This window comes from Nematolebias whitei, chromosome 8, assembly GCF_014905685.2.
Source record: "Nematolebias whitei isolate Nwh7 chromosome 8, NemWhi1, whole genome shotgun sequence".
NCBI classification, from domain to species: domain Eukaryota; kingdom Metazoa; phylum Chordata; class Actinopteri; order Cyprinodontiformes; family Rivulidae; genus Nematolebias; species Nematolebias whitei.
This window is the reverse complement of record NC_056505.1, coordinates 10,951,806-10,965,145: the sequence shown is the minus strand read 5'-3', so window position 1 is coordinate 10,965,145 and position 13,340 is coordinate 10,951,806. Positions and strand designations below refer to the sequence as shown.

The window sequence follows — 13,340 nt, the reverse complement described above, 5'->3', positions numbered from 1 at the left end:
CAACGAGCAAAATATACAAAAACGTTACATAAAAGATTAGCCTTCTAGATATGTGCCCTTCATCTCATTGGCTGTCCCGCCCGTCCATCAAAATATCAGCCAATCGGCGTCAGCTATGCGTCTTTTGGGTGTTCCCCAGTTTGTTTTCACGCTTGCGCAATTCAATGTTATGGTTTAACGTCAACATGTCTGCCTCCTTAGTGCGAGCCACTGTCCGAGCTGTGAATAAAAGAAAAATATTACCCACAAGAGCCGCTCTCACGCTGGTAAGTTATCACATTTAGTGAAAAATTAAAGCAAATAGCATTTTATTTGTGTTCTTCTTTTGAGAAAAGCGTATTTTTCCCTCTAGGGAGCCATTTTGTTGTGTTGTGGTAGTTAGCTAACTCCTCCGTCTTCGCTGTTTCAACCTCGCTGTGCTTTCTAGTAACGCTACATTTTCATGTTGTGGTTGTTTAAGACACCATCTGAGCTAAATGTTTATAATATAATACGTTTTATATTTTAGCAAGTTTTAACAGCTTTCATAGCCGAGAGGCCTAAAAACAGCCAATGTTGCTAACTAGCTGCGGCTGGTTTACACAAAACATACACCAAAGTTGGGTTTTAACGAAACAAATGACAAAAGTCGATCTCAAGAGAGAAGAAATGTCAAAGTACGAACTTTAATTTGCAGGACAGGATCTGAGATTGGCATTTCTGTGTTACCAAAACAAAGTTGGTATGGATTCCTGTCCTTCCTCAGAACGTGTCCTGATGCACGCTCAATAATTCAGGTCGATAAATGTAACGAGGTTAAATCAGGTCCTCCGGCTTCATTCTTCTAATCGAGAACGTGCTTTTACACCTGTAAAACAAATAGTCAAAGGATTGACCTTCAATTCTTGATAGGCTTCTATCTAGGATGTTGCTAGAACAAAACAATGGCACGTCCCACATGTGCAAATTGCATACAAGTACAACATGGTTTTATATGTTGGTGCATCTTAAAGTGGTTTCCTTAGACATATTTTCTTGCAGTTACTGTACTTTTTTAGCATATGTTACAAATAAAACTTAAAAGTCAATAGAAAGGTTAACATTATCACTTAAAGCATTTGACCTGCATCTGCAGCACATCAGTATTTGTTTTAAAGAAAATTGACAGTGCTCTTAACCTTTAGCTTTGCTTGCATAAATGTATGTATGTAATGTAAACAAGACGTTTTTGTTCATTAGTGGAGGAATACATTTATGAACTAAAAAATAATAATAATCAGGCACCACTAAAAGATTTCATGACAAAAAATACTGTAAACAGCAGTGACTCCGTGGCATTTAAACCAACACAGCTGAGTACGAATTGGTGATAATTACACCTGGATACGCAAAACTTTAGAGTAACTTCTTAATGTTGGCCCTAATTCCTATCTTCACTGCTCCGTCTCTGGTTATGTTAATGTTGAAACTGTTTCAGTAAGCTTCTAAAATTTTCCCATCTGAAAATTGTTGATTGACATGGACGTCACACATTTAGCAGTACTGTAAAGCCAAACATAAAAAAGTGTGATGTAATCTTTAAGAAGCGTGGCCATGGTTTGTTGGTAATGGGTGCGTCTGGGGAAAAACGTGCTGATGGTAAATATCAGCTGATGCTGCTATGTTAGCTCTGCTAACAGTGCTGCTGAAAGATAATGTTTGTGTGGTGGCCCGAGCTGATAAGTCGTACCGTGAAGTAACTGAAACGTGACAGACAACATTACATGTTTGGCTGAAGGTCCTGCATTGTTTTACTAAACTTGCTGGTAACAAAAGTAATTTTGATTGAGGTATTTAAACAGATAATTATTAATAGCTACATTCTATTTTCCTCTCTTAAAGTTTAAGGTGACAAAATAAAAAAGTGTGAAGTTTTGGTGCTTCTGGTAATAATATATGTACATATTCACTCCACAATGTCTGTGCAGACTTGGTTCAAATAGTAAATATGGTATATATCACAGTTGAGATGTCCTGTTTATCTGGAGTAGACAGCAAGTAGACAGCAAGTGGCCACTATCCTGTGTGTTTTTCTTGTTTCTCTGCTCTTCAACATGTCTTCAAGTTCTGCAGAAGTCTGTTAATCACACGTTCATTCAAGTCAGATGTGTCAAAGCATGGAAGCATCTAAAACATGTATGATAGTGGCCCTCGAGGATCAGGATTGGGCACCCCTAGAGTTCCAGCAGAGGCTCTTGTAGCTCAGGTTATATTGTTACACTGCTGGTACCGTTCCTCCGTTTCAGAAAAGTTATCGTCTCTCTGTGCCACAGTTGGATGAAAGGTATCGTACACCAGCGCAGCCAACATTTGTTTTTGCAGTCGCTCTTTTTTTCAAATCATTGCTTCCAGTCACAAGATGTCCCAGAAAATCAAAAAGCTACTTTCTTGATGCAGCACGTAGTGTGGAAACTGTGGATCATAACTTTTTTTATGTTCTTTTTTTTAGACTCCATCAGCTGTGAGCAAAATCAGGACGTTGTTGCGGGACAAACCAGAATATGTAAGTAGTTGATCTGTAACTGAAACGGCTTCATTCCAAGAAAATTCTGTCTGTCTTTAGCTTATTCACACGGGATTAGTTTTACCTAAGGACCAGTGTAATCTCCCCGTCTGCTTTTTATGTGGCGCCTTCGCACGGGATAACCCAAGTCTTAAATTTAGCTGAAATTTACAGACATCTTCTGGATATGATGTTAACGCGCTGCGTTGTCACGACCGGGCCGTGCGAGTCCTTCAGTGTCTGGCGATTCAATTCGATTCCGATTTTTGGTGTCACGATTAGATGCGAAATCGATTTTTCGATTCGGAAGCCATGTTTCTATTGAAATGGCCATAAATTTTGTTTCAGTTATGTAACTGACAAGCTGAAAAGAATAAACAACAATATAAACATATAGAACATTTATTGAAAACAATCATTTTAGGTTCTTTACTGTATAAAATCTTTTTGCATCATTTTATATTTATACCAAAGCTAGGAACAAATATAGCAGCGCATAACATTTTGTAACTTAAATTACCAGCATTAGGTTAGCTTAGATGCCTGGATTTAAAATAAATAAATAAAATAATCTAGGAACAAATAATCCATCCATCCATTATCTTTACCCACTTCTTCCTTTTCAAGTCACGGGTATCACTGGTTCTCATATCCAGCCATCACTGTGTGAGAGGCGGGGGACATCTGGACAGGTCTCCAGTCCATCACAGACAAATAATTCAAAATATATAAATACAAAAGTAAACAGACGTCAGCCTACCATAGTACATTAACCTTTAACTCAAAATAATATACAGACTTCAGTTTTTTTTACCATATTGCTCTAACATGTGCTATATTTTCAAAACTTAACCTAATATGAAATATACAGACTTCAGTCTTAACCGTATTGATTCATATTTAATAAATCTTTAACAAAATTTCAAAACCTGTGCAAGTTTGCACAAAAACTCTTCTGAACTGTAATAATTTATAAAACCATCTAAATTATATCATTTAGAACTGGCTCCAGGCGATGTGTCTCACCTGGTCTCTGTTCAACCTGTTAAAAAGACAAATTACATAAAGTTTGTTGTACAACTTGTCTGTATATAAGTTTTAGTATAATATGAGAAAAAAGAGTTCCCTTTGAGCTGGAGCTGCATCAGAGCTTCTCTCACGTTATTCTTTGTTTCATGTTGGAGCTGTGTGGAGCTTTATCTGCGTGAAGGAGTAACGTACGTTGCTTCCAGCGTATTAACAATAAACCTGAACCCCTCACAATCCACTGAGATGTCTGCTTGTAAATTCTTTGTGGTATAGCAGATGATGGAGAGGGAAATCTTCACAGCCTTTGGGGAAGCCTGGACGTTTGTTGCAGAGTTCACTGCTCTGCTGCTTTCGCTTTCATCTTCCGTGCATTTTGTCGTATTTCCAAAATACTGTCCCGTAATTTTATTTTATACTTCTTGCAAACAACCGTGCTCTGTTAGGCTCCGTCTTCCCCCGGAACATTGTAGGATCTGAAATGATTTTTAAAGACGAAGGAGCGGGTTGAATTGCGCGCTCCTCCCCCTGCTTCATGCTAACAGACTCCATTCAGATAAAGGGAGCTGGCTAACTAGCTTGCTGTACGGTGGCCTACACGGACAAACTTCCTCGGCGGCTGAGCGGACACGTAATGCGATATGCCGTATGCTCGGGAGTAGGAGTGGGAAAAAAACAAAATTAAACACATTTTAAAATCGATTTATGGGCCTTTAGAATCAATTCAAAATCACCAGAACTAAGAATCTAGATTCTTTAAAAAAAATCATTTGTTTTCTGCACCCCTACCGGGTCGGGTCGGTCCATATAATCTGTTATAATGTGCGGTCCCGGTCGGTCTCGGGCTTTGATGTGGTTTTTCTAATTAGCACAAAGAAAACTAAAGAATGTACAGTTTAAAATCGTGTTAATCTACTTGAGGAGGAGGCAGGCCCGACCGACCGGTTTAAGAGGTAAAAAAAAAGAAAACACGTTAAGCTCAGGTTGACAGCTGTCACTGGCCGTGCACGTGAGCAGCCGATGACAGCTTTAGGATCCTGCGCATTTCTGTCCAAATCACAGAGACGCCTATTCGCATTGGATTAGTATTGTCACAGGACCTCGGAGTTCAGCAAAATATAGTAGGTAATTTTGGGGGAATTTTCACTTTACAAATTACTGACATGGCCGATTAACAACACAGACAATCTCCGTAATTATTAAAAATAGCATGTGGTCCCTAGATAAAACCAATCCTGTGCGAATAGGGCTTTTGTAAGCCATAAATTGTTCACAACATTTAAAAAGAAGGTTAAAACGTAAATGCAGTCCTTTCATGTTTGTGCATGTCAGGAAAAAATGCCAAAAATTTCACACCACTGCTATTCCTTTGGAATATTTTTTGTTTTAGGCTATAGATTTAAGTCAAAGCTGAATATTTTATAGGAAACTTCCTATCACGTAGCATTTAATGAAAGGAGATGGCAGTGATATCGCCTGACTGGTTATTAGATTATTGATGAAACTGTTGATTAGTTTTGTTGACACAACGATGAGAGGCTCACCGCAGAGCTCCGTCTGTGAAAACTGCATAAAATGTTAGCAGATACAGGAGTGACTGAAAATTAAAAAAAATTACAGATCTGTCCTGTTTCTGTAATGAGCTTTTCTAGTTAAAGACAAAGAAAACGTGTACGCAGTAAAAATGTACAAAAAGTATTATCAAATTTAGGAAGAATTGTACCTAAAATTTGTTATTAATTTTCCATTTCCAGCATTTCCCCCATCCTCCTTTATCCACTGTGTATTTTGTCACCAAAACAGCAGATGTTTAAATTCTTATTGTCTTTTTTTTTATCAACAGATTGGGTTGAAGGTTGGCGTGAGAACACGCGGCTGTAATGGACTGACCTACACACTAGAATACACAAAGGAGAAAGAAAAATCAGACGAGGAGGTGCTACAGGACGGTAAGGTTTTTTTTATGCCTATTATTAGGATACGAAGACAAGATGAGCGAAACCTGCGCCTTCTTGTCAGGTTAAATCTAGTTATTATCACAGTGAATTAGTGAATTGGAGCTCTTTCAAACCATAGAGGGGGATGATATTAAGAACAGGAAAAAAAAAACAGAATTTTCTATATTCAAGCCATAAATTTGCACACACACAAAAAAAGGTAATGCGTTTTGTTAAAGCTTTGAATTTATGTACTTTATTATTCTCAAAAGTAAATTTTAGTAATGCAACATGTATAAAACAATAATTAGTTTTTACAATGAGTAAATTTGTCCTGTTTGCATGGATGACCTGTGCGTGGCGTTGTAGCTGCAGAACAGAAAATGTCCACCTCTGAACACAGTTGTCATCTACAGAGTGTGCTGTGTCGTCTGCTGGTTTGCAACTTGTGCCACACTTTCTTTTGCACAATCTGCTCAGAGCACAGATCCAGCGGTCCTGATCAGTTGATGTTCCTGCTTTACATGGCTGCAAAATTCATACAACCCCTCAGCACAGACTTGAATGGCTTTTTGTTGTTGTTGCAAACATTAAAAGTAAAAAAAAAAAAAAATGCTGTGCCTTTTTGCACCAGTTCGTTTAAGATAAACAAACCCTCCTATGAGAAATCCTTCATAAATGTTTGTTGGGAAAAGTTCAACCAACTTAGGACATCTCCAACCCTTTAATTGTTTTTGTCCTCCTCAGTTTGTATAAAGAATGCTTTCGTCAAGACAACAAACAGGACTTGGACATACTTTAAATCAAAATAGGCAGATTTGAACCAGTCAATAGTTATTACCGTACTTGCCGCCGTATAAGTCGCATCAGTCCAAATATGTCTTAATAAAGTGGAACAAAACATAAATACGTCACTTTGCTGTATAAGTCGCATCTATTATGCGTCACCGCTGTTGTGCCAAAAATCGAATTACTGCCAAATGGAGGCCGCGGGAGCGTGCACGTGAGGACTTTAACAAGAATTTAACAAAATTAACACTTAAAAACAATTATTTGTTTGCTTGAAATTATAACAAAGGTGCGTCTCCTTAATAAATGAACTTTAATGGTCAAATCAGCTGCATTTCGTTGGGGCGGCGCGGTGAAATGCAGCTGATTTGACGTTTGCTCCAGAAGTTCCGGAGCGAGACCAAGGTGGTTTTGTATGACGAGCCACGTGTCTCATTAATAGCCACTTTTAATGAGACACTTGGCTTGCCATATTAGTCGAGGGCCCTCTAGTGGCTGAAAATGGTAGTGTTCAATATTTTCCATTTTCAGAATGAAAGTTTGTTGTACAGATTTCTTGAACACGGTCAAAATTCAAGCAGCCAGACTACTAACCTCTGCAGCTGATGCAAGGACATTAAGACCCCCTGCCATCATTTAAAACCATTTTGGAGACTTCTTTGCCATTCACCAACTAGTCCCCAACAGTCACTGCCCAGTGAGATATTATATGGACCATTGAGATTAAAACGTAATAGTGACAGTTCTGTTGTTTTTTCTTTCAGGTGTGAGAGTGTTTATTGAAAAGAAGGCTCAGCTCACCCTCCTGGGAACTGAGATGGACTTTGTGGAGTCAAAGCTGTCCAGTGAATTTGTCTTCAACAATCCTAACATCAAGGGCACATGTGGCTGTGGAGAAAGCTTCAGCATATGATAATTAATGACCCTTCGTTTGCTCCAAACCCCGTCTCTATAAAATCAGAGGGACAGCTGACGAGGAAGGTGGACGTGAAGAAATGTTTGACACGTGGACACCCGTGACGTCCTGCCGCTGCTCCTCCTGCAGCCCGCTCAGAGAAGCCCAGCTAGGCATTTTCATGCTCACTGGGGATGTTTCATAGTTTGTAGTCAAAACCAGAAATTATTTTATGTTCCAGGTTTTTTATTTTTTATTTTAATGGCAATTTTCAGCTCTATTAAAACAAACATTAGGACCTCAGAAGCATTTTTTTTTTTTAGTTAACAGAGTGGACACAATTAATTACATCACATAATTTCTCATGTCAGTCAAATCTCAATATGTCATGTATGCAGGAGGAAAATAAAACAAAGTAGAGAGATATTCACGAAGTTGTGAGCTTGAAAGTTAAGTTGGTCAAACTAAGAGGAAGAAGCATACTGGTAATAAAAATTAACCTGTTAACTCAATCAGGAGGTTGATGAACTCTGTGTTGCAGTGTTCAATCCTCCAGCTTCATTCTCCAGCAGGAAGGAGAAACTGGAGGAGTTTGAGTGTCTTGAAGCCATTTTATCAGTTTGAAAGCTGATATTAATGTGTATGTATACATAAAGTGTAACAATCTTGAACAGCTCATACGCACAAAGAAAAATAACGCACAAAACACAAACCCCTCATTTAAGAGTACACAAGTTCTGTGGTTTTCTTTTTGCTTGATTAAAACCAGGATTGTATAGATTTGAGTGCTCTTAATCATTTTTTTTAAACCTGTGCAATATATCTGTGTACATAGAAAAATAAAAAACAGCTTAACTAAACCACACGTCTCCTGTTTTGTCTTTTGGACTTGGCCCTGTTGTCATGGAGATGGATCAGCTGACATATTTGTAGTTGCTGATCGAATCGCTTTTAATTCACGACGTCGAGCTTCTAACACAAGTTTATACCAAATTTATATATTTTTTTAAATTTAGTCTTTAAAACATCGTTAGTTATTGTTTCAACACATGGTATATTATTCAAAGGATTATATACAGTATATATATATATATATATATATATATATTTTTTTTTTTTTTCAGACGCCTCTCGTCTCCAGACTGAACTATAAATAAACGATGAACACAGCTTCCAAACAGCCAGCACGACCTTTAGGACGCAGATGAAAGAAAGTGTATCCCTTCTTCTCTTTTGGGTGCCTGCAGATCCATCACTTCTTCTTCCCTCATGTCCAGATTTCCCACCCGGACGCTCCCCTTCCTGCACCACAGAAACATGGCAGGGAAGGCGTGTTTGAAGGCCTTCCTGAAGTTGTTGCCCATGAACGCATAAACCAGCGGATTGACAGCGGAGTTGGTGTAGGACATGCAGTGACCCCAAATCTTCAGCTGTGAATGGAAAATTAAGAAAGGGACAAAAATGTCAGGAGCAGGTTTGACCACTTCTATCGCTGAAGCTATTCAAAGCCTAATAAGCCCCCCCCCCCCCCCCCCCCCCCCCCAAAAAAAAAAAAATCAAAGTGTGTTATTTAAGTCAAAACACCAGAAACATATTCGAAAGGCATTCTTAAGAACTTGTGCATGCTCAGGTTTTTCTTTAATCCCCATAAGTCCAAACATCACCTTGTATAAAATGTAACTCCGGAGGCCAAAGGCTTGCATCAGGATGCAGACCTGGATGGGCCCCCAACAGATGAGGAACAGGACCACCATCACCACCACCATTCGGGAGACTCGAGCCCTCACGGCCGCTGCTCGCCCTGCCTGAACCTGCAGCTCAAGTCAAGGAGAACTGGTTGTATCTCTGGAAGAACCAAGAACTTGAGCAAGAGACACCGTCTTCTTACTTGGTAGCTGCAGTCTGAGGGGTTCACGCTGACTTGGCCCATACGCTTCAGCATGAAGGCGGAACAGCCAGCGATGGTGAGCAGAGGCAGCAGGTAGACGGCCAGGAAGCAGTAGATGATGAAAGCTCGTTGAAGCTGTTCAGACGGGAAGATCTCGCTGCAGTACGTCTGGGGCCCAAACCAGTACCCTGCCTCTAGGCGCTGGTACACGGCTACAGGGATGGACAGCAGCAAAGAGCCTGGAGAAGATCGGGTGCACGACAGACCCAAGACATGTATATCACTCTCATGGTTCCATGATAGACTTTTCAAACAATCAGTGTCTTCTAGTTTATTTGTTTCATACTGATCCAGATGGACACAGAGATCCCCAGAGCCACGCGAGGGCTGCGATGTCGCAGTGACTGCAGAGGATAGACGGTCACAAAGCAGCGGTCCACACTCATAGCAGACAGAGTGATGCATGTTGCCTGTGCAGTCACCTGAAAAAGATGCAGTATACAAAACGATACGACACGTAACGCTGCTGTTAAAATGTCCAAAGACAAAGATTTAGTTTTGTACATTCTTCTAGTCTCTGTTGGAGTTGTCATTTAACCCAACTTTCATGTTTTGGGACTGTGGGAGGAAACAGGAATACCAGAAAAGAGAACTAAGACATACACTATCATGTATCACAGTAGTTCACAAACTTTTCAACTTTTGACCCACAAAATAACAGTGGCAAAAACTTGCGACCACAAATATTGCATTTAAGCCTATAATGACAACCTATTTTTCATTCAACCTTTATCTATGCAGGTTAATCCCATTGAGCCTCAGGGACACATTTACAAGAGCGACTTGATTTTAACAGAGTCGTGACAGTAGACAACAGTAGATAATCATAAAAAATATACAAATTGAGAAAAACAAATAATAGAAAATGGTATTTAAAAAACAAAATAAAAACAGCTAGGTTGTAAAGTGATTTAGAACACTAAAAACAGGAAGATGTCTATTATATTGTTTTAATTGACATGACATGTCTTATCTCTTATATCCACTAGGGCAAATGTAAAAAGTAATTAGCAATTGTTTTAAAATTTTATTTTGTTTCTGAAAATTATCTTGAGATCCCTAACTCGATGCTTTATGACACTTTGTAGGGTCATAACTGTGACGTGTTCCTGTGTCATTAATGTCAATGTGTGTCTACTACTATTTGCTCTCTCTGAACAGCTGATTGACCGAAACCAGTTTAAAAGGGCCAAGCTCTGCCTACTGGATGAGCAAGGAAGACCTGAGGAGATGTTGGTCTGATGTTGGCAGGCTTTGTTCTCCAGCCTTGCTCCCGCTTCGGTCACAGATGCCAGTTACTGCACCTTGTCACTGTTTTTTTGTTGAGCTATTTGCTGCTGGGACTGGGAGTTACCGGTTTAGTTTACGTTAACGGTTTTTAGTTGTAGGGTTAGTCCTTGGATCATAGGGCGAGGGGAGCAGCCTGAATCCTGAATTCCTTAGATAAAGAACTTTACTAATAGGCTTTTTTATGTATGTGAATGTTTCTGTAAAGCGCCCTGAGACAACTTTGTTGTGATTTGGCGCTATATAAATAAATTGAACTGAATTGAATCCAATGGTTTGCTGGCTGGTTCGTGGCTTCTCCTTCCTTTTGCTTGTTTTAGCTGTGGCTCCCAGTCTGCATATATGTTCAGAAGATCAAATTAACATTAAAGTTTTGGTCTAAGTTACAATTGTCTGGGCTTTATATGTTGTTATCCTGCCATTTACTCATAGACCTATCAGGACCATAACATATTTGGGGGCTCGCCCGGGATCCCTAACTTTGGGAACCGCTTACTAAAATATTGAGAGATTAATGCATGAAAATTTCCCTACACATGCATATTTTGCGTTTTAAGTATACAAATAAATAAGAATAATACAAAAACACACATTGGATTCTCAGGTTATTTCTATACTACTATATTATTGTTGTAGTTTACTCAACAGTCTATGACTAATGTCACATCATATATTTACTGCACTGTTCAAATATTACTTGTTTATATTTTTCAGACAACAAAATACTATACAATACATATCCAGTTAAATAATGTCTCTAAAAAAAATAAACTAAACTTGTACAGCAGTAGTTAAATGTAATTAAGTATCATATTACTGAGTATACTAATAAGATCAAATGTGATGTACTTAATAATTTAGTTTAGTTTTTTCTTGCTTTGCAGTTTATCATACAAATATGCAATGACTTGTCCTATGTTTTCATTTTAATATTGTTCTTATGCTAATATAATTATCTGTCATGCCTTTATCATTATAATTATGGTGTTCTAGCATGTTGTTATAAATATAATGTTGATTTTGTCTTAATATTTTTTCTAATTTTCCAGCAATCTGCAATATTTGATGTTTCTGTGTGTATGCAGTGATTTGATTAGTGTGTATTTCACTTGTTGAAGGTAGCTGACAAGGCGGCACATGAACTCTCCAAAAATCCAGCTGGGCAAAGGGTACAGCGTGGCAGTGAAGGGCACGCAGCAGACGAGAAACACAATGTCAGTTGTAGCCAGGTTTACTAGAAGAAAACAACAAAACGGTGATGTGTGAACACACACGTCATGAAACAAACAAGAGAAACATTTAATAAAACTGGCACATGTTCAAGGGTCATCACTGGCTGTCTAAGAATTGATCTCTTTAGTTGTCTTTAACTTCATAGAAATCAATACTGATAAAAGGTTGGCTTATTTTTATGTAAAGACCAAACTAATTAAATTAGTTCATTCAAAGCAGCAGAACTGAACAAACGGTTGATTGCAATTTAAGGTAATAAAACAAACCTTTAATGTTTTACTCTTAAAAGTGCAAACAGTTTATATGAAAGGACCAAATAGATCACCTGGATTTAAAAGGGATTACCTATAAAGAAGTTAGTAACAGTCCTCATCTGCTGGTGCTTGGTGACCACATGGATGACCAGTGAGTTCCCGACCAGACCGACCAGCATGATGAGGCCGAAGAAAGAGGGCACCAGCCAAGCATCGAGCAGCAGCGGAGGTCCGTTGTTTTCCGGAGCTGCAGAGTTATTCCATACAACCCCAAAGTTCGCTCCGTGACCGTGTGCTGAGTCCATACTTCCACCAATACCACGGAGAATACACCTGAATGTGTGCAAACATATTTAAACATTCAAATGTAAATATTAAATTAGGGAAATTGCATTTCATATGAAAATGCAGCGTGAATGCTAATTGCTGAAAAAAAACTAGCTGAAAAACAGCTGAAATTAGCTAAAACATGCTGAAATGGAAGAACAAGCCTAGCAGAAAGAACACATTTGCTGAACTAGGTTTAAATAAGCAGAAATGAGCACAAAAAATAGGAAATTAGCAAAATTAGAAAAAATAAAAAAAAGCTGAAAAGGAGGAAAGAAGCATAAACTACCAGAAGGAAGTGGAAGGAGCTGAAATGAGTTAAAAAAGTGGAATTACCTGGAAAAAAGCTGAAATTAACAAAACACAAAAGTAGCTAAAAAGCAGAAAGAAAATGAAATAAGAAGGAAGAAAGCACATTTTTTTAATTAGGCTGAAAAAAGTTGAAAATAGTGCAAAAAAATGCAACATTAGCTGAAAAAGCTTAAATTAACACAAAAGCTATATAGTAGCTGAAGTAGTAGAAAAAGCTGAAACTTGCATAAATAAGCTGAAAAGAGCAGAAAGAAGTTAGAAGAAGCACAGAAATGTTGTAGTTAGCAGAAAGAATCTGAAATGAACACAAAACAGCTGGAAAAAAACAGCTGAAATGAACAGAAAATAGCAGATATTTTTTAAAATTTGCACAAGAAAACTGAAAGAAGCTGAAACAGAACAAAAAGTGAAAGGTGCAGTAAAAGGTTGTAAACAGATCTAAAGATCAATTCATATTCTATGAGGAAAAAATGGCAGAAAAGGCTAAATATATAAAAAAAAACTAAAGTTGCACAAATACCAAAAGTCATAGCAGGATTGTCCTGAAAGAGCTGAACATTTTGATTTATGATTTGTTGAAATAGCTTGAAAACTGCGAAACGACGAGCACGCTGAAAAACGTACGGAGGGAAAATGGATCACCACAGTGTAAATGCTTCATAAACATTCACACAATAAGATAAAAGGCTGCAGCGATGATCAGGATTATTATTAAAAGCTGGAAAATTTTAATCTTTATTGACAATTTAAGGGAAGACCTGATTTATTTTTGTCTCTTACCTGCGCTGCTCCTGTTCTGCTCATCTGCTCT

General features: G+C 38.3%; 3 protein-coding genes across 3 annotated transcripts in view; 2 read left to right on the top strand and 1 right to left on the bottom strand.

The window, feature by feature from the left end:
- tmem8b (transmembrane protein 8B) overlaps positions 1–13,340 on the top strand; it is a 1,109,927-nt gene that overhangs the window by 896,537 nt on the left and 200,050 nt on the right. The window lies entirely within an intron of this gene.
- Positions 160–7,995, top strand: isca1 (iron-sulfur cluster assembly 1). Its single transcript, XM_037680945.1, has 4 exons — positions 160–266; positions 2,468–2,521; positions 5,391–5,496; positions 7,038–7,995. Exons 1-4 carry the CDS (start codon positions 165–167, stop codon positions 7,184–7,186), a joined length of 411 nt encoding a protein of 136 aa, XP_037536873.1. The 5' UTR covers positions 160–164; the 3' UTR covers positions 7,187–7,995.
- On the bottom strand, positions 8,362–12,195 carry kiss1rb (KISS1 receptor b). Its single transcript, XM_037679956.1, has 6 exons — positions 11,982–12,195; positions 11,513–11,637; positions 9,403–9,538; positions 9,057–9,295; positions 8,833–8,985; positions 8,362–8,598 (listed from the first exon to the last, which is right to left on the bottom strand). The coding sequence occupies exons 1-6, from the start codon at positions 12,193–12,195 to the stop codon at positions 8,362–8,364; spliced, it is 1,104 nt and encodes a 367-aa protein (XP_037535884.1).